General features: G+C 38.6%; 2 protein-coding genes and 1 pseudogene across 2 annotated transcripts; all 3 read left to right on the top strand.

Moving 5' to 3' along the window:
• Positions 1 to 1,107: 1,107 nt before the first annotated feature.
• Positions 1,108 to 5,926, top strand: LOC110764468 (Thiamine pyrophosphate dependent pyruvate decarboxylase family protein). Its single transcript, XM_021967454.2, has 2 exons — positions 1,108 to 2,855; positions 5,378 to 5,926. The coding sequence occupies exons 1-2, from the start codon at positions 1,431 to 1,433 to the stop codon at positions 5,690 to 5,692; spliced, it is 1,740 nt and encodes a 579-aa protein (XP_021823146.2). The 5' UTR covers positions 1,108 to 1,430; the 3' UTR covers positions 5,693 to 5,926.
• Positions 5,927 to 6,799: 873 nt separating this feature from the next.
• On the top strand, positions 6,800 to 11,411 carry LOC110764469 (protein DETOXIFICATION 8-like). Its single transcript, XM_021967455.2, has 7 exons — positions 6,800 to 7,200; positions 8,248 to 8,792; positions 9,073 to 9,159; positions 9,263 to 9,319; positions 9,457 to 9,695; positions 9,882 to 10,087; positions 11,106 to 11,411. Exons 1-7 carry the CDS (start codon positions 6,946 to 6,948, stop codon positions 11,166 to 11,168), a joined length of 1,452 nt encoding a protein of 483 aa, XP_021823147.1. The 5' UTR covers positions 6,800 to 6,945; the 3' UTR covers positions 11,169 to 11,411.
• Positions 11,412 to 13,910: 2,499 nt separating this feature from the next.
• LOC110764475 (protein DETOXIFICATION 3-like) lies at positions 13,911 to 16,100 on the top strand (annotated as a pseudogene).
• The last annotated feature ends 1,710 nt before the right edge of the window (positions 16,101 to 17,810 follow it).

Here is a 17,810-nt window from a genome sequence, read left to right as displayed (position 1 = left end):
GGCCATTGGATATTTTCCTAAGGTATTGGGGTTTTTCTCTCATGTTTACCCATATGTTTGGGCTCAAGAAATGGGCTTGAGTTTTGGTGCTTCCAAGCAGCCCAAAACTTCCACTCCTTGGACCATCAATGTGCCTTGTGAATACTCGTAACCATCCATACCACAACCCGCTCAGCAAGCCCCAGGCATTCGCGTGGCTTGGGCCAACTTAAGCTTGTAGCGTGGCTTGGTGCCAAGATAAAGGTTTTCCGCTTGGCGTTGCATGTTATTTGGCACGCTTGTGCTTGAGCTTTGCTGTATTGTAATGAGCTATGGCCAGGCCAAATGACACTCGACGGGATAATAAGCGCGGGTTCATAGAGCCAATACATTTTACGGGCTTGTTATGACCTTTCTGCATGGCGTGTTGCGTATTTGCTTGGCGTGGCACGTGTGCAAGCGCATATGATGAACTCTTGCGTACCCAAGTCGGGTTTCAACAAAAGTAAACCAACTTAAGTGTTTAAAATATTTTTTAACTCCTCATCATTCATGCGTCAATATAGTGAGTCCATGTTATATATAGTCTCTTTGTCCCAATTCACAATTGCCAACACCTAATGATTTCTAAGAATTAAAACATAAATGTGGTTAATTACGGGTTCTTTGCTAATTGAGAATTTAACGAAGGATTTGTGGACTCACCCTGTATTGTAAGGTACCAAGAATATCTGGTTACGTTTCTCCTTTTCGAACCGACTTGATAAGTGACGCGATCTTTGAGAGAACAGTCCACAATTAGCACTTAACCGAGCAGGGTCGACAAGTCCAACCATCATTAACATGTTTGATCTCTCCAACACATCATATAGGTACCCATTATGAAATTCAGCTAGTCCTTAATATTATGAATCTTCATCATATAGGTACCTCGTTCATTTTCTTTCTTTCCTTTTCTGTTGAATTATTTTCATAAAACTGGCGACTCAATTTTTGAAGGTGCATAATTAAAGACTTGTGTATACATAAATAGATGCAGTTTGAGTGTACAAAATTTGTATACAAGGAGCATTGTAGATGGTTTATAAAGAAAAAAGGAAAGAGAAAAGAAGAAATCACTTGCGTCTGCCACTTTGCCTCCTTTAACTGTTTACTGTTCCATTCATCCATTGACAGACAGACAGACCGCCCACCAAACCAGAAAAGCAAGAGTGGCTGACACAGCATGTTCCACATACATCTTTCAAATTTGCTTTCTCCATCTACCACTACCACCCATCTCCATCTCCTCATCGCCGCCACCTTCCCCAGACAACAACACACATTCCCAAAATCACTCCGTAATTACAACCCATTCATAACGGCATAGTCGTCATTCAAATTCCATATCTATATATACCACTCCACTCACACATTCCCTCCCGAAACCAGACACTCAACAATCAGCTACAATGGCGGATTCGTCAGACCCGAATCCCCCAACCACCCAAAATTCCCAAACCATCCTCGATGGCAACCAGCTGATCGCAAAAGCCCTTGCTCGGTTCGGCGTGGATCGCATGTTCGGCGTCGTCGGCATCCCTGTGACCTCACTCGCAAACCGTGCGGTTGCTCTCGGAGTTCGATTTATCGCCTTCCACAACGAGCAGTCGGCGGGTTACGCCGCCTCCGCCTACGGGTTTCTAACGGGTCGACCCGGTGTCCTCCTCACGGTCTCGGGCCCCGGATGCGTTCACGGGCTCGCGGGTCTTTCCAACGCCATGGCCAATGCTTGGCCCATGGTGATGATCTCCGGTTCGTGCGATCAGAAAGATTTCGGCCGCGGCGATTTCCAAGAGCTCGACCAGATCGCCGCCGTGAAACCCTTTTCGAAATTCTCTGCGAAAGCTAAATCAATCAAGGAAATACCGGATTGTGTGTTTCAGGCCCTTGCTAAAGCCAGTTCGGGCAGACCCGGTGGGTGCTATTTAGATTTTCCGTCTGATGTTTTGCATCAAACAATTTCCGAGTCGGAGGCTGAGAGCTTAGTGGCTGCTGCGGAGAGGTTCCGAGAGTCGGAGAAGGTTGTGAATGTGCAAAGTTCGCAGATTGAAGAAGCGGTTTCTCTGCTTCGACACGCAGAGAGGCCTTTGATTGTGTTTGGGAAAGGAGCGGCATTTGCGCGAGCGGAGGATGAGTTGGGTAAACTGGTGGAGCGCACTGGAATCCCATTCTTGCCCACTCCAATGGGAAAGGGGTTGTTGCCTGATACTCATGAGCTGGCGGCGACGGCAGCGAGGTCGCTGGCAATCGGGAAATGTGACGTAGCTCTTGTTGTTGGTGCGAGGCTGAATTGGCTTTTGCACTTTGGTGAGCCGCCAAAGTGGTCCAAGGACGTGAAGTTCATTTTGGTTGATGTTGATAAGGAAGAGATTGAGCTCAGAAAACCCCATTTGGGTTTGGTTGGAGATGCAAAGTTGGTGTTGGAAAAGATCAATAAAGAGATTAAGGATGATCCTTTTTGCTTAGGGAAGTCTCATTCATGGGTTGAAGCTATATCGAATAAGGCCAAGGACAATGTTGTGAAAATGGAGGCTCAGTTGGCTAAGGAAGTTGTGCCATTTAATTTCTTAACGCCAATGAAAATTATTAGAGATGCAATTTCAGGATTGGGGAGCCCTGCTCCTATATTAGTTTCCGAGGGGGCAAACACTATGGATGTCGGTCGGGCAGTGTTGGTTCAAACAGAGCCTAGGACCAGGCTGGATGCAGGGACTTGGGGGACAATGGGGGTTGGTCTGGGTTACTGCATTGCGGCTGCTGTGGTTTCTCCTGACCGGCTGGTAGTTGCAGTGGAAGGCGATTCTGGATTTGGGTTCAGTGCAATGGAAGTTGAGGTATGATCCCCTACTTGCTGATTCTTGTGAAATATGGGCTAATGCTTATTCAGAATGGTAATTTTTCTGCTTGTGTTATGTTCAATAGATTTAATTGCTTAACTAAGCATAACCTGTTTGTTTTACATTAATAGTTTCATACGAAAGCATACAATGTTTCTATGTTATTTTTTCTTTCCTAGAAACTGTTTTACTTTTTAGTTAGTCAATTCTCAATGAAGCTCTAGAGAGCTGGAGTGACTTAAGCTGATTCTTTCCTTTCTTATACCAATAAGCTTCTTTTGTATCCGTGGTTTGTGGCTCTCAAGTTCATTTGAGCTCTAATTTTTGGTTGTTGGTTTTGATGCACTTCCCTTTGGTCCAGAGGATGTGAAAGAAAATTTGATGATCTTATGATTGGAATAGAGAGGGATTAAAAACTTTGGCACTCTGATACTTTAATTAGACATGTTTGCTGGATTCATCAACCTAGGAATTGTTAATTGGGGCGGGGAAACGAGTATTACACATATGGGCAGCTTAGATGAGCGTGGGGCTCTAAGAAATGGGCGGCTGAAGTGAGTGTGGGGATTAAGAAATGGGTTGCATTATGTTTGGAGAGGTGGAAAAGGCTGGGTCTTGAGGGGACTACACACATACAAGGTTTTTCGTCTGAAACCAATCGTCATAAATAAGACTTAGAAATGGGCTGGCTTATGCTTGGATAGGTGGAAGGAGTTGGTCTTTGAGGGGGCTACCCATGCAGTTTTTAGTTTCGAACCAATCTGCTTAAGGGCTTTCAAATTTTGCAGGGGCCATGACCCCCTTTCGTCTCTATAGAAAGTTTGCTATTGGTTTTCCTCTGTATTATTTTTTCTTTTTGAAGAGAAACAGAATTTTATTAAAGTAGGAAAGCTGATTACAAAGAGTGGATAAGGAATCCACAATCTGAAGAGAAAAGAGAAAGTACAACAAAAACCACTAAAATAGAGGTAAGTAAGAAAAAGCTCAAAATTTGAAAAATCTAGTTTCACTTCACAGCTACTGACAAACCCAACATTATGTAATCCCTAAAATCAGCTGAAACTGATGCCCATAAAGTTGCCCAGAACCTCACTATGTCCCAGAGTTCATCTACCCCGCACCCTTATAATCCTCAAAGATTCTTGTATTACGCTCCATCCTAATGTTCCAGAAAACTGCCAACAAGAACAACAAGCAACCCAAGGGAAATATCTTTCCAAGGGCTACGACTTGAGCTTCTCACCAAAAGATTTGCATCCCACTCATTAGCAGCCTCCTCAAATTTACTCCTAATCACCTTATGCCATAATGAACTTGTTTCCATTGGATACCTCCATATTTACTAAGCAAGTAAAAGCTTTATTCCTCTCACTTGAATTGCCCACATCTAAACCCCCTTCGTCCTTACTTGTGGCCATCATCTCCCACCTTACTAGGTGATCTTTCTTCCCCTCCTTTTATTCCTTCCCACAAAAAGTGTCTCATTAACTTTTCCAACTTACCACCGCAAGGAATTCTGAACAGGGACATATAATAAATAGCAATACTGCCCAAAACAGCTTGAATCAATATTAGCCTTCCACCTCTAGATAAAAATGCCTCCTTCCAATTTTGAAGCCTCGTTTCCACCTTCTCTCACTGGATCCCAAAACTTGAGTGCTCTAGGTCTAGGGTTCCCTCCGAGTGGAAGACCCAAGTACTTCATTGTCCATCTGCTCATCTCACACCCCCATGATTCTGCCTTAGTTTTGCTGGGACTGAGAAAGGGTGGTTAGCAGCTTCCAAGGGTCTTTTGTGTTGTAAAATCTTATTCGTTTGTCTTCAGCATAGTCTTTGGTATGGTTTTTGGTAGAACTGCAGATTAAAATAGTTTAGTCCAGGTTCAAAAACGTCAAAGTTTGTATGATAATTGTAACAGCTTAATTAGAATGCTGTACAAGGTTTTGGTGGGTCTTAGGGAAACATAGTTCCATACTTTGATTACTTTGGCGGTGCGTTGAGAATCCTTGCGAGGGTAGGTTTCTTCCTATGGTTTTACCATGTAAGGTCTTTTCCCAAAGTTGGTATAAGCTTTAGCCATATTTTCTGGTGAGAGATGTTGGTGGTAGTGCCTTTGGTTCAAATTTTAGAAGAGGATTAGGTGGTCTTCTGTATAATTAGAAAAAAATAGAAAGCAAAGAAAAGTTGATGAGAACTTGAACTGGACATATTACCAGACTATTTTACCCATTCAATTTTCCTTTATTGGTTCTATACTATAAGCAGCTTCTGTTAGGAGGTCAGCGAGAGAGATGTAAGCAATTATTTTGTTATACAGCTTAATTGTTTTCACATAATTATCATTCTCATCTTCTTTTCTGTAAGCAAGAACCTCTTTGAACTTTACATAAGGCCATTTATGTTTTTGTTTAGTCATTTTTCTTCACTGATTATATTCATCTTAGTGCCTGCCTGTGTGTTTCTTTGGCTGCACAAGAGACAATATTTCATTTATGCACACTTTTTCTTGACCTCTGCAGACATTGGTTCGATACCAGTTCCCTGTTGTTGTGATAGTCTTTAACAACGGTGGTGTATATGGCGGTGATCGAAGAAGCCCAGATGAAATTAGCGGGCCTTACAAAGATGACCCTGCTCCAACTTCTTTTGTCCCTACTGCGGGTTATCACACTCTGATTGAAGCTTTTGGAGGCAAAGGCTATCTTGTCGGGACACCTGAAGAACTCAAGTCTGCCCTTTCGGAATCCTTCTCAGCACGAAAACCAGCTGTTATAAATGTAATAATTGATCCTTATGCTGGTGCAGAAAGTGGGAGGCTTCAACACAAAAACTGATGGTAGGCCTCAGCTGCCTCTTTTCGTGCTCCTTTTCTGTTGGCAAAGTTGCTTCTGTATGAATAAAACTTGCATGAGCTTTGGAGTTACCATTCTGTCACGAATTGTACTCCTTACAAAGTTCTGTTAGACCTGTAGATTAAAGAGACTTTCAAATGAATGCTATAGACTCTTTGACTCAAAGGGTCCCACCATTTTTGTTTATAATATTGTGGTTCGAAAGTGTTGTCTGTATATGATTTTGTTGGTTTCTGTACTAATTCTCAGCCTAATGTGTCACTCGGCCTGTGCAAAGTGCAGGACCAAACCAGTCCCTCTAACTGCTTCCACTGTTCCACTGTAATCAAGTATGCATGCCTTCATTTCCCTTTATTAAAGTTTTCTGTTGTGACTGTACAAGTTATTTGTATTTGTTTATTTATTCCAATTTCAAGCAACAAAAATTACGAAAATAATATGTTTTTATTTTTATTTTTTCGAATACAAGCGAAAGTCAAAACTACAAGGGGAGAAGAGTTTTTCACACACACACTATTAAGGTGTCATTGGGTTCGAACATGAGACCATTGGTTTACAAGTAGTTCCTTTAACATTAGGTCTAGACTCTGTCGACTGGAAATAATATGTTTTTGTTAGAAAAATTATAATTTGACATTATTTTTGAAGTTACAAAATTTGAGGAAGGTAGCATTGAAGCTTCAGATATCAACTTCATTGAAAAGAGTTTCATCTGCAGTGAAAAGTTATTACCCCATCATCCAAAGCTGAAGTGTGAACTGTTATTTTGCCATGACCAGTTTTCTGTCCAATATATAAATATTAACAAGACAATGGCAACTAGTGGCCAGGATTACAATCAATGTAACCTGTCGCTATTTAATTTTTGACCAAAAATTCAAAACGCAAACGTTTTGTAATTAAGCCATCAAAGAATATACGTACATGAAATCTATATATAATCAACTAAAAAATCTACACGAGTTGCTTTTGACTGGCTGTTTGTCACAAAGTAAAAAAATAAAATAAATGTCACTCATTAATTATTTAAATAAAACCTATGCATAGTACAATTTGGTCTCTATGGGCCGGTAGAGACGGCAAGCATCATATAACTCTGCATATTCTGAGAGCCAACTTAGGGAATATAACCAGCCCATTCGTTCATGCTTGTTTTCTTTTTAAGTTGATATATATAAATATATATTCATATATAACTGGTAGACATATAATTTAGGCAGAGGAACACCATCGCCATGCAGAAGAAGGAAATGGATAAGGAAATCGCGCAGACGGTTGAAGACGAGAAGACATGGGAGGTGACATGGGGAACATTTGGGAGAGAGCTGAAGAAGGAAGGCTTTATAGCTGCTCCAATGGTGGCAGTCTCAGTGTTGCAGTATCTTCTGCAGTTTGTTTCCATGATAATGGTTGGGCATCTTGATCAGCTCTCTCTCTCTAGTGTTGCCATTGCCATTTCTTTCACCAATGTCACTGGTTTTAGCCTGCTTGTAAGCCATCTTTCTTCTTCTTCTCCAATCCCACATTCACTATTTTTTTTTCTTTCTTGAATGAAATTAATTTTCCTTTTTCTTGGCACTAAAATATGATGTCTTGCAGTATGTTACCTTGAATAAGGGGTCAATTATTGGCGTTACTTATCAAGTTGGCCATATTATATATACAAGCGGTTGCCTTATCAATATCTGCTGACAGTTTTCTTTAATGAGCCGTTCACGTGGTCTCTTCTTCAAACATTATTTAGATTAGATACATTATGCTTATTAATTAGGTTATTAGATTATTATGACAGTATGGGGGGAAATCAGGATGGATGTTGTTGGCGTACACTTGATAGTTGACACATCGCCAACCACATTCAGTCTTATTGTCTTTATCTTTTGGCCGCTATTATGGCCAATGTGGCTCATTTGGGAGTGATTCTATATAAGTCAATAATCACTTTCTATGGAGAATCATTTCTCCATATAAATCACTTTTAGTGGTTTTAAGTGATTTTACGAAGAAGCACAAGGGATGTGCTTCTCCTCAGAATCACTTAAGTGATTATATAGAGAAGCTCATGGGAGGTATTTATCCCCATAAATGATTATGGCCCATCCATAATCACTCCCAAATGAGAATGACTAAAAGCACTTTCAAATAATAAAAAACGTTTTCGACAGTCATTAAAAAAAGAGTTAAAAGTTAAAAGTGTTTTTGGGTTTTTGAGTGTTCTCTCAAGAAAAGTTTCCCAGACACTTTGAATTTTAATGAAACTTTTCATGCACTTAACGAAATCTCTTTCAATGAAAGTGTTTATAAGCAGCAGTGTTTTTTGTAAACACAATTCAAAACATGCCCCTATCTGTACGGTTTCTTTATTTAAAATTTATCTTTCTAAGTTAGATTCGGTGTAAAATTGGTATGTCGAATTTTGTCAGTGAAAATTTGGGTGTTACTAGAATCGCTTTTTTCTTCGCCGTCCTCTTCCTTACATATCCATGGACATATCTACCAATTAAGTACTGATGAATTCATTTGTATTTGTGGATCAGTCGGGAATGGCTGGTGGATTGGAAACACTATGTGGGCAAGCATTTGGAGCAGGACAATATCACAAACTTGGAACTTACACTTGCACTGCAATGCTCTCCCTTCTCTTGGTTTGCCCCCCCATATGTGTCCTCTGGATTTTCTTTGACAAATTGTTACCCTTAGTAGGCCAAGACCCCCTAATATCCCTTGAAGCACGCAAATACTCTGTTTGGCTGATCCCAGCACTATTTGGTGGTGCAATTCTCAAACCGTTAACTCGCTACTTGCAGTCTCAGAGTTCAATTTTTCCAATGCTCCTGTCCTCCTTTGCCATTCTAGTTTTCCATATACTTGCAACTTGGGGTTTTGTATATAAGGTGGACTTGGGAAGCAAAGGTGCAGCCATTGCCTTTAGCATGTCCACTTGGTTGTATGTGATATTGCTGTTGTTCTATGCTTTAATTTCTTCCACGTTTGAGAAGACCCGTATTACATTTTCTATGGAGTCTCTTCTCCACATTCGACAGTTCTTTCGCTTAGCTGTCCCTTCGGCTGTAATGGTTTGGTAAGTTCTCCTCATTTTCTTTCCTTTCGATTTTCATTTAATTACTTTTTATGGTGAATTACTAGTTTGTTGTGTTCATTACCTCATTGGCCCCTCAGTCAGTCTAACCTTCAAATTAACCGTTTGTGTTTTGACATAGCACTTGGTAGGCCAAGAGTGTAACAGTTTGTAAAGTTACAGTTGCTTTTGACAGATCTTTATTTGTGTTTATGCTTGCTATATATTCCCAATTCCAAGTACTTACAGATTTTATTTTGTGTTGCTTTGGACAAAAATATAGTCTTAAATGGTGGTCATGTGAGTTGATTATTTTGCTGTCCGGCCTTCTACCAAATCCGAAGCTGGAGACTTCAGTACTTTCCATATGGTACATCCTTCAAACTCAGTACTTGACCACCTTTTATTTTGACAAGAGGAAGAAGAAATTACATTATCTCTCAGCTGATGCGATCAAACTTGTGATTTTATAGCCTTACAATCTCTACATTGCACTTCACCGTATCATACGGATTCGGAGCTGCTGCGAGGTATACTCTCAACATTTTAATTTCTCACTCCATTCTGATTGAAGAACAAGAAAACAAAAATACAAAACAAACACCAAAAATGTTACAAAATGGGCCCAAATGATTCAAGTAAACTAAAACATCCAACGGTTTTACAGCATTCGGGTGTCAAATGAATTAGGAGCTGATAATCCACAAGCAGCTCGAGTGGCTGTTTGGGCTGCCATGTTTCTTTCTGTCACCGAGGCAATTATTGTGAGCACAACTCTCTTCTTCTGCCGCCATGTTTTGGGGCATGTTTTTAGTAGTGAGAAGCCGGTCGTCGATTATATTGCAGTCATGGCACCTCTCATTTGCCTCTCAGTTTTTATGGACAGCTTACAAGCAGTTCTTTCAGGTTAATTATTATTTATCTTATCATATATGGGAGTGTGAGCAATGCTACATGGATTACATTCGTGCGACGTCTTACTTTTTTAGTTTATTCAGTAACTGTCGTCTATGAGATTTGAACTCGGAAGATCTTTGAACACATTTCGGATATATAATACCTGTTTTTCTCTGTTTTTGTTGTATGCATCAGGGATAGCCAGAGGAAGTGGATGGCAGAGTATAGGGGCATATGTGAATCTTGGGGCATTTTATCTGGTTGGACTTCCAGTGGGTGTTGTGCTCGGATTTCCTCTACGCTTAAGGGGGAAGGGCCTTTGGATTGGAATTGTGGCCGGATCCGTTGTGCAATCAGCTCTTCTTGCTCTTATCACTGGTTTCACCAATTGGTCAAAACAGGTTTGTGAGTCCAATAATTTCTTTTCATTATTCCTTGGCTAATTATATTTGCATCCATCAAAACATTCCCTGAACTTGTAGCTAATTTTAAATTTCCCCTATGTTTTTTCTAATAGAATAAATGCCCCTTGAACTATTAAAATTGGCCTATCTTTCTCCCACCCATTAAATTTTCTCATTTTTAATTCAATTTGCTGTTAAAATACAAACCAATAAAACTGGATCCCGATGATGCAACTAGTGTGGGCCTCTTTAAAACATTGCCTTAAAAAACCTCCAAACAAAGGAAAATCCAATCGAGGAAAAAGAATACCACTGCATGAACAAAAAAACATTTCTCCTAATAAACCGCCCTTCTATATGTAGCAAGAAGGTGAATCTGCTTCTAGTTGATTGGCAATGAATCCAAAATTCAATACACTCCATCGAGATCGACAACTTAAACTTGAGATGAGACAATCTGACATGTTATATTACTTGTTAGAACAATAAACTAAACTAGACACTCTCATATCAAATTAATTAATTGTATATATAAGAGCATCTCCAACCGATATGTCAAAAGTGCCACGTAGACATTTAATAGCTAGAAATAACATCTCACACACTCCAACCGATGTGTCAAAGCTGATGTGGAATGAAGGCTGAAGATTGAGATGTTATTTTTGACATCCCAAAAGCAAGATGTCAAATAAATATTTTATTATTTTTTCTTTTCTATTCTTTTTAATTAAAAATAAATCAACACTAAAATTTAATAAAATAATAATTTAATTTGACATATCGTGTGGAGTGTAAAGCTGTGTAAGATGTCAAATTGCCACATCAGCCATCAAATTTAAATTTGATGTTTGGTATTTGACATCTCCCTTGGAGATGCTCTAAGTGGATTAATTTGTATTTGAATAGGTCTAAATTTGCCGTGTGATAACATAACATAACAACTTTTTGGCAAGAGAATTTGCCTTACAAACATAAAGTACACACATATAACCATCTCTATACGTATCTATTGCAGGCAAGGAGGGCAAGGGAGAGGGTATTCGTGGAAAGGTTATCAGGAGACAGCGAAGCAAATTGAATGAAACAAAAGAACTTTTAAAGTCATAGCTTGGAGCCGTTTTTTCTGCTAGTGTTTGCAGTTTTAATTACATCTTCTTTGCTCAAATTAATCCGAAGGCAAGAAAAAATGAAAGTTTAACACATACAGTTGGCTCCATTCCAAATTTGTCCATCATGATAAACCCTAAACCCCGAAGCCTGCCCTTTCTGAATCCTTGTACTCAAGAGAACCAGCTCTTATAAATGTATACATATATATATATATATATATATATATATATATATATATATATATATATATATATATATATATAAATGCTGGTGAAGAAAATGGGATGGAGGCTTCAATTGAAGAAAGTAGGCCTTAACCACTTGGCGCCAATTGTAGTAGATTAAAGAGTTGCTGAACTGAAATGTGATTGAATCAAGGAATTGGCCATTTTGATATGTAGAAATTCAAACAAAGATAGGAATTGGTCCGCCGGTTCAACCCTGATAAACTATATACGCCTTTTCATCCTTGGAGGTGAAAGTTGTTATATTTATCTATTTATTTCAATTCTGCGTTTGTAGAAGGATGAATTTAAGCTTGAGATATATCAAGATCATCCAATGAACCTTAAAGAAACAAAGAAATTTAAATATATAGAGTTTCTGCAGTAAACGTTACCCCATCAATATGATCTACAGCAGAGGCCTGAACACTGTTGCTTCGCAACGACAGTTTTTCTGTTCCAATAAAGATATGATCTTCTATTGAAACAATATCTAAAGTTTCTATCATCAATGATAAGAGGGTTCTTCTGCGGGGGAGGTCTTATTCAAACTTTTCCTTCATAAACTATATGCTTCTTGTAGGGTTCTTTTTCTTTGTTTATTTGTATTACTTTTTGGTATGTGAAAAATTGGGTGCAAATAGAATTATATATACCATTTTTATTTCTTCCTTTCTTAAAACTGTTTGGGCCTAAATTCGATGCGCCAACCTAATTGATTATTGGCCCATGTCAAAAGAAGGAGTTTGAGCTTTGTTTAAAGACAGAAATCAGCCCATATGGTTTTTGAGGCCCAGACCTTTGTCAAACAATTAGCAAGGATTAAATCCACAAATTAAAGATTAATTGCCATTAAATGATGATTTAATCTGGACAAATCAGTTTCTAATTGATTTTAGGATTAGGCCCAGCTTTTAAATCCCTCCAAAGAAACGCAAAATTGGATCATAACCGTTGATCTCAATTCCAGAGTTCAAATCAGCAGATTTTTTGGGAAGATCTTTTCTCTCAAAGGCCCATGTGACTCTGAAAAAGTCAAAGTCTTCAACTGGGCAGAGGAAGTGATGGGGAGCTAATAAAAACAGGTTAACAAGAAGAACACTCTACATGACCATTTAAAATGCCAGAAAAAGAGGGCGGCCAAGTTTCCTTTCTATGCTCATGAGGGCTCTGCATCAGAGCAGGTTGTGTTTTCAAAAAAAGCAAACAAGAAACATGAGAGTTGTTTGCCATGAAAAGCAAATGGACCATCATTGAAACTAACTGCTGATGGTTCTTTTTGCCAAATTAATAACTCCCCCCTTTTGCATTGGAAAAGGAAAATCCTTTTCAAAAGATCTGCCCTCCAGATATTAAAGAGTAAACCCTCATTCAGATTCTCTATAAATATAAGAGGAGGTGAACAGGGTTTAGGACAGCCAAAAATTCAATCAAAACAAAAACTCTCAAGTTATACTGACAAATTCAAAACAAGATCATTCAATCTCAAAAGCCTTTAGACTCTGAAGCAATCAAGGCACTTGGTTTGAAAATTCATCCGGCTCCTAAACAAAACAGGCAGAACTCAGACTTCTGAATCCAATCCAATTCAAGAAAGCAATTCACAAAGGAAACGAGATTTCTCTCGTTACAAATTTGGTTTTGCACAAGCCAAATCAAGCAGAACTCGGGTTTTTCATAATATGAAAACCTCAACAAATTTACAGAGATGCCTTGATCTCTCAGAATTGCCAGAATAGATCTTGGATGATTCATAATCAAACAGAACAGGTACTATAGTGCAGCTCCTAGTCAGCAATCATCAATCCAGCCACTTCTAGCCCCGTCCAGACTAAAGAGATCTCAATTGTGCTCATCCAACAAGCCTCTCCATGGCTTAAACAGATTAAAGCTCTGCCAATCTAAACATTGATATCGATTTCCAACTGAAACCTCATCAATTGAAGGTCCTGATGTTTGAATCCAGCATAGATATATCCAATCCAGCCTGAGTCAGAGGCAACAATCCAAGCAGAAATCGAAGCCCAATATTCTGTTGTCCTTTCATACATGGCAGTTCCCTTTTGTTTTAAGTTGTGTAATAGACAGTTTCTTGAAATAGTTTGATTTATTTTCAATATTCATTTTGGCTAGAACTACTAGTTTTACTATGAGAAATTGTGAAGTCCTCACCAGCCTGAGGCAAGAAAAATAACTTACTTGGGAGATATTCCTGATCCAAATTCACAATCACTTGTTTAAAGTCAGTAACTTGGGGCGCAAGTTATCTATTTTTCATAAGTCTGTTAGGGTTTTTAATTGGTGACAGTCGCACGCTCGCACACCAAAGAAAGTTGACTAGGTAACCACAATGGTTCTCAAGCCAATGAGGAACTATACCCTACCATCACAGGATTAAATCAAAACGGGTGAACACAAAAACACCATGGATATTGGATAAAGTAGGTTGCTGAATTCATTTGTATTTGTGGATCAAACAATCAGGAATGGCAGGTGGATTGGAAACCCTATGTGGACAAGCATTTGGAGCAGGACAATATCAAAAACTCCGAACTTACACTTGCACTGCAATGATCTCTCTTCTCTTGGTTTGCCCCCCAATATGCCTCCTCTGGATTTTCTTGGACAAATTGTTGCCCTTAGTTGGCCAAGACTCCCTAATATCCCTTGAAGCCCGCAATTACTCTATTTGGCTAATTCCTGCACTATTTAGTGCTGCAATTCTTAAACCATTAACTCGCTACTTCCAGTCTCAGAGTTCAATCCTTCTGATGCTCCTATCTTCCTTATAACTGCGTGTTGGGGTCTTGTAAGTTGTATATAAGCTCAAGTTTGGAAGTAGTGGTGCAGCCATAGCCTTTAGTTTATCCACTTGGTTGTATGTGATATTGCTAGGGTTCTATGCCATGCATTCTTCAGCCTTTGAGAAAACCCGCCTTACTTTTTCTAAAGATTCTTTTCACGTTGGAGAGTTCTTTCGCTTAGCAATCCCTTCTGCTGTAATGGTTTGGTAATTTTTCCTCTTCTTTTATCTTTTCAAATTCTTATATATACATGAGAAATTCTCCAATGCTGACATATCGTGCTTGTCCCAATTACTCACATATCTTAATTTGCCTTCTTTTGACAAAAATATAGTCTTAAATGGTGGTCCTGTGAGCTGATTATTTTGCTGTCCGGCTTTCTCCCGAATCCGAAGATGGAGACTTCAGTACTTTCCATATGGTATTATATATTTCACTTTGAGTACCTGATTATACAGACTACTGTTAATTTGAAATGAGGGAGAAACTGATTAGCCAAATGTGCTCAAACTCTCTTGTATTCTTTGTGATTATATAGCCTTACAATCTCTACGTTGCACTTCACTTTATCATATGGATTTAGAGCTGCTGCAAGGTATATATTCTAAACATGTTAATGTTTGAAGTACATATATTCTCTCTTGCATAATGTATACTTAGCTAAGAGAGTGTTATTACCTACCGGTTAGTGCATACTCTACTAGCAGTTACAAATATTAGGTCCTCATCAAAATACTAATCGACTGGGAGATGTGCTTGGAACAGTCGTCCACAAAACGTGAGGGACTCGTTTTCAGCCGTTGATGCATGTGGGAGTTCACATTGGAAAAGTCTTCTACTCTCATGTAGATGACTGTTCGTAGCATTCTCAATCGACAAGTGTCTTAAAATCACTCGAATAAAACTAAAAGGTGAACTATTAATTACCTGTATTCGGGTGTCAAATGAATTAGGAGCTGGCAATCCACAAGCAGCTCGGGTGGCTGTTTGTGCTGCAATGTTTCTTTCAGTTACTGAGGTAATTATTGTGAGCACGACTCTCTTCTGATGTCGATATGTTTTGGGACATGCTTTTAGCAGTGAGAAGGAGATCGTTGATTATGTGGCAGTTATGACACCTTTGATCTGTACCTCAGTAATTAATAATGGACAGCTTGCAAGCAGTTCTCTCAGGTTCATTTATTATCTCTTTTGTATTCTCTTTCTCTATTGGGTACCAATAATGCTACATATAAAACACAGTTTCAGACCATATAATAGACTAGATTATTAACAGAATAGACCACATATGTGGAGAAATTTTTCGGTGTGATGGAAGTACCACATGGCATGCCAACAAGTGTATGAGGCTATCTAAACCCTAAACCGTAAATGGTGAACCCTAGATCTAGTCATACACATGCTGAAATTTGTGTAAACTTGTAACACCACGTTGTTATGTCACATGATATTACCGTCACACACAATATTTTAAAGATATGATCTCTAATTTTGTAAGTGTCCCACATCAGGAGTAGCGAAAGGAAGTGGATGGCAGCATATAGAGGCGTATCCGAATCTTGGGGCATTTTATGTAGTTGGACTTCCGATGGGTGTAATTCTTGGATTTCCCTTGAACTTAAAGGGGAAGGGCCTTTGGATTGGAATAGTGGTTGGCTCTGCTGTGCAATCAACTCTTCTAGCTCTCGTCACCGATTTCACCAATTGGAAAAGCCAGGTTTGTAAGCCCAACCAGATTCTTATATACGTATGTGATTATACAAACATAAACCTTATATGCATAAACATCTTTCTTATGTATAACTGTTGCAGGCAAAGAAGGCAAGGGCGAGGGTATTTGCAGGAAAAAAGAAAATAACTTTAGAAGTTTGAGCTTGTAGCCTTTTCCCTATTGCTATTTGTAGTCATTGCATCTCTTTTTTCTTTTTATTGAGGGATGGATGATTAGAACATGAGACATTTAACAACATAATGAAGGGAAATATCACTAGACCAATAGCTAGTTGGTTCATTACGTTTGCTTCTTATGGTTTCTTTAATACATGATAGTTTAGTCAAATTAAATGTTGGGAAATTTTTTGTGGGTTATGATTATTTAGGATTTTAAAAAATCTTTCTAATAATCGTCCACCATTCTCAAAATGAACAAACATTTCTAAGAATACAAAAGTTTAGGGTTTTAAAGCATTTTATAAAAACTTTCTTGAGCAAGTTCTTGAAAGCAAGCAATATTGCGAACAAACAAAGTTGGCTTGTGGACTTGAACCTTATAGTGACAATGCGTCAAAGTTAATCAAGATGGCTGGTACAAAAAATCCGAAATTTTGATACGATCAAGCTAAGTGACTCACGAACGTCCTCCAATTGGAATTACTCCAAAATTCGTCCATTTGATTATGTTTTGCTCCAGAGGAAGTCGAAAGTCCTATATTGGAAATATAATTCAAAGTATCAAAATTCTTCCAAAATATCAACCAAAATATACGAAGAATGGGATTAAATATATGATATAAAATATGCCCATCAATGGCTAAGTAGTATTACTTTGAACTTGCAATCTTGTACAACTAAACACACATATTTCAAACACAAGCTTTATAACCTTTTATATATGTGTTTCAAAAGTCGATGTGTATGTGGATTGGCCTTGTGTTTGTATCCAATTTCATGAGTACTCTCTAGTGATTAGCCCAAGTCACATAGGAAGCAGCACCACCTCTTAAACTCATATAGATAGACATATAGTACCCTTGTAACTAAAATCATATCTATTAAGCGTCATAACAACTTCTATTTAATCCAAGTACCAAACACTTTACCTTGGACATAGATAATAATAAGAACAATTGTCACGTACCTAAATACGAGGCCAATTTTATACTAAAATACTGAAAAAATAACAAAGGTGTATTATAATAAGGATTTCTAAATGCCCTTGTGACTCATAAATTTTCCATGTTTTAAAACAAATAAACATCATAGAGATTTTTAAGTCCAAATATTTATTCATAAATAAAAGCTTATTTACAGGTAAGCTTAATGCCATAAGAATAAAAATCAACATCATAGGTATAGCCAGGGAGCTTGAGGTAACCAACTATGGAATCTCTCCGCAGTTTTGTGATATGAGTTTTGAAGTTTGTTGATGCATGATTTTCACACCAGCAATTAGAGTGCGTCAAAACCTGATCAAACCTTCCTAAAGAGTAGACTTGATTTTTAGAGGTCACACTTCCGTCGACTTCCTCTTGCACTTAGGGAGGTCAAGCCTGGTAGACAATGGTTCCAATCCTTTGAAATGGAGACAGGCAATGGTCACTGAAGGGGTGGTGATCGATCCACCAACCACCCTCGATGCTTAAGCTAGTTTTCTTCCTCAAACAAGATTTGAAAAGTATTGTACTTAACTCTAGAGGGGATTTTAGTTACCTCTTTTGGGTAGAAGATACCTCATTTTATATTGGGATGATATGACCTCTTCTCTGTCCTTTTCTGATGTGGGACTTATGGGTTCTTGATGACATGGCATCCTAGAATTGGATGCATGGTGGGAACTTGACACGTGTTCCCTTCCATTTCGGG

The sequence above is a fragment of the Prunus avium genome, chromosome 3 (assembly GCF_965620075.1).
Source record: "Prunus avium chromosome 3, drPruAviu1.hap1.1, whole genome shotgun sequence".
Classification (NCBI taxonomy): domain Eukaryota; kingdom Viridiplantae; phylum Streptophyta; class Magnoliopsida; order Rosales; family Rosaceae; genus Prunus; species Prunus avium.
Note: the sequence above shows the minus strand (reverse complement) of the source record. Positions and strands in the feature narration are given on the sequence as shown.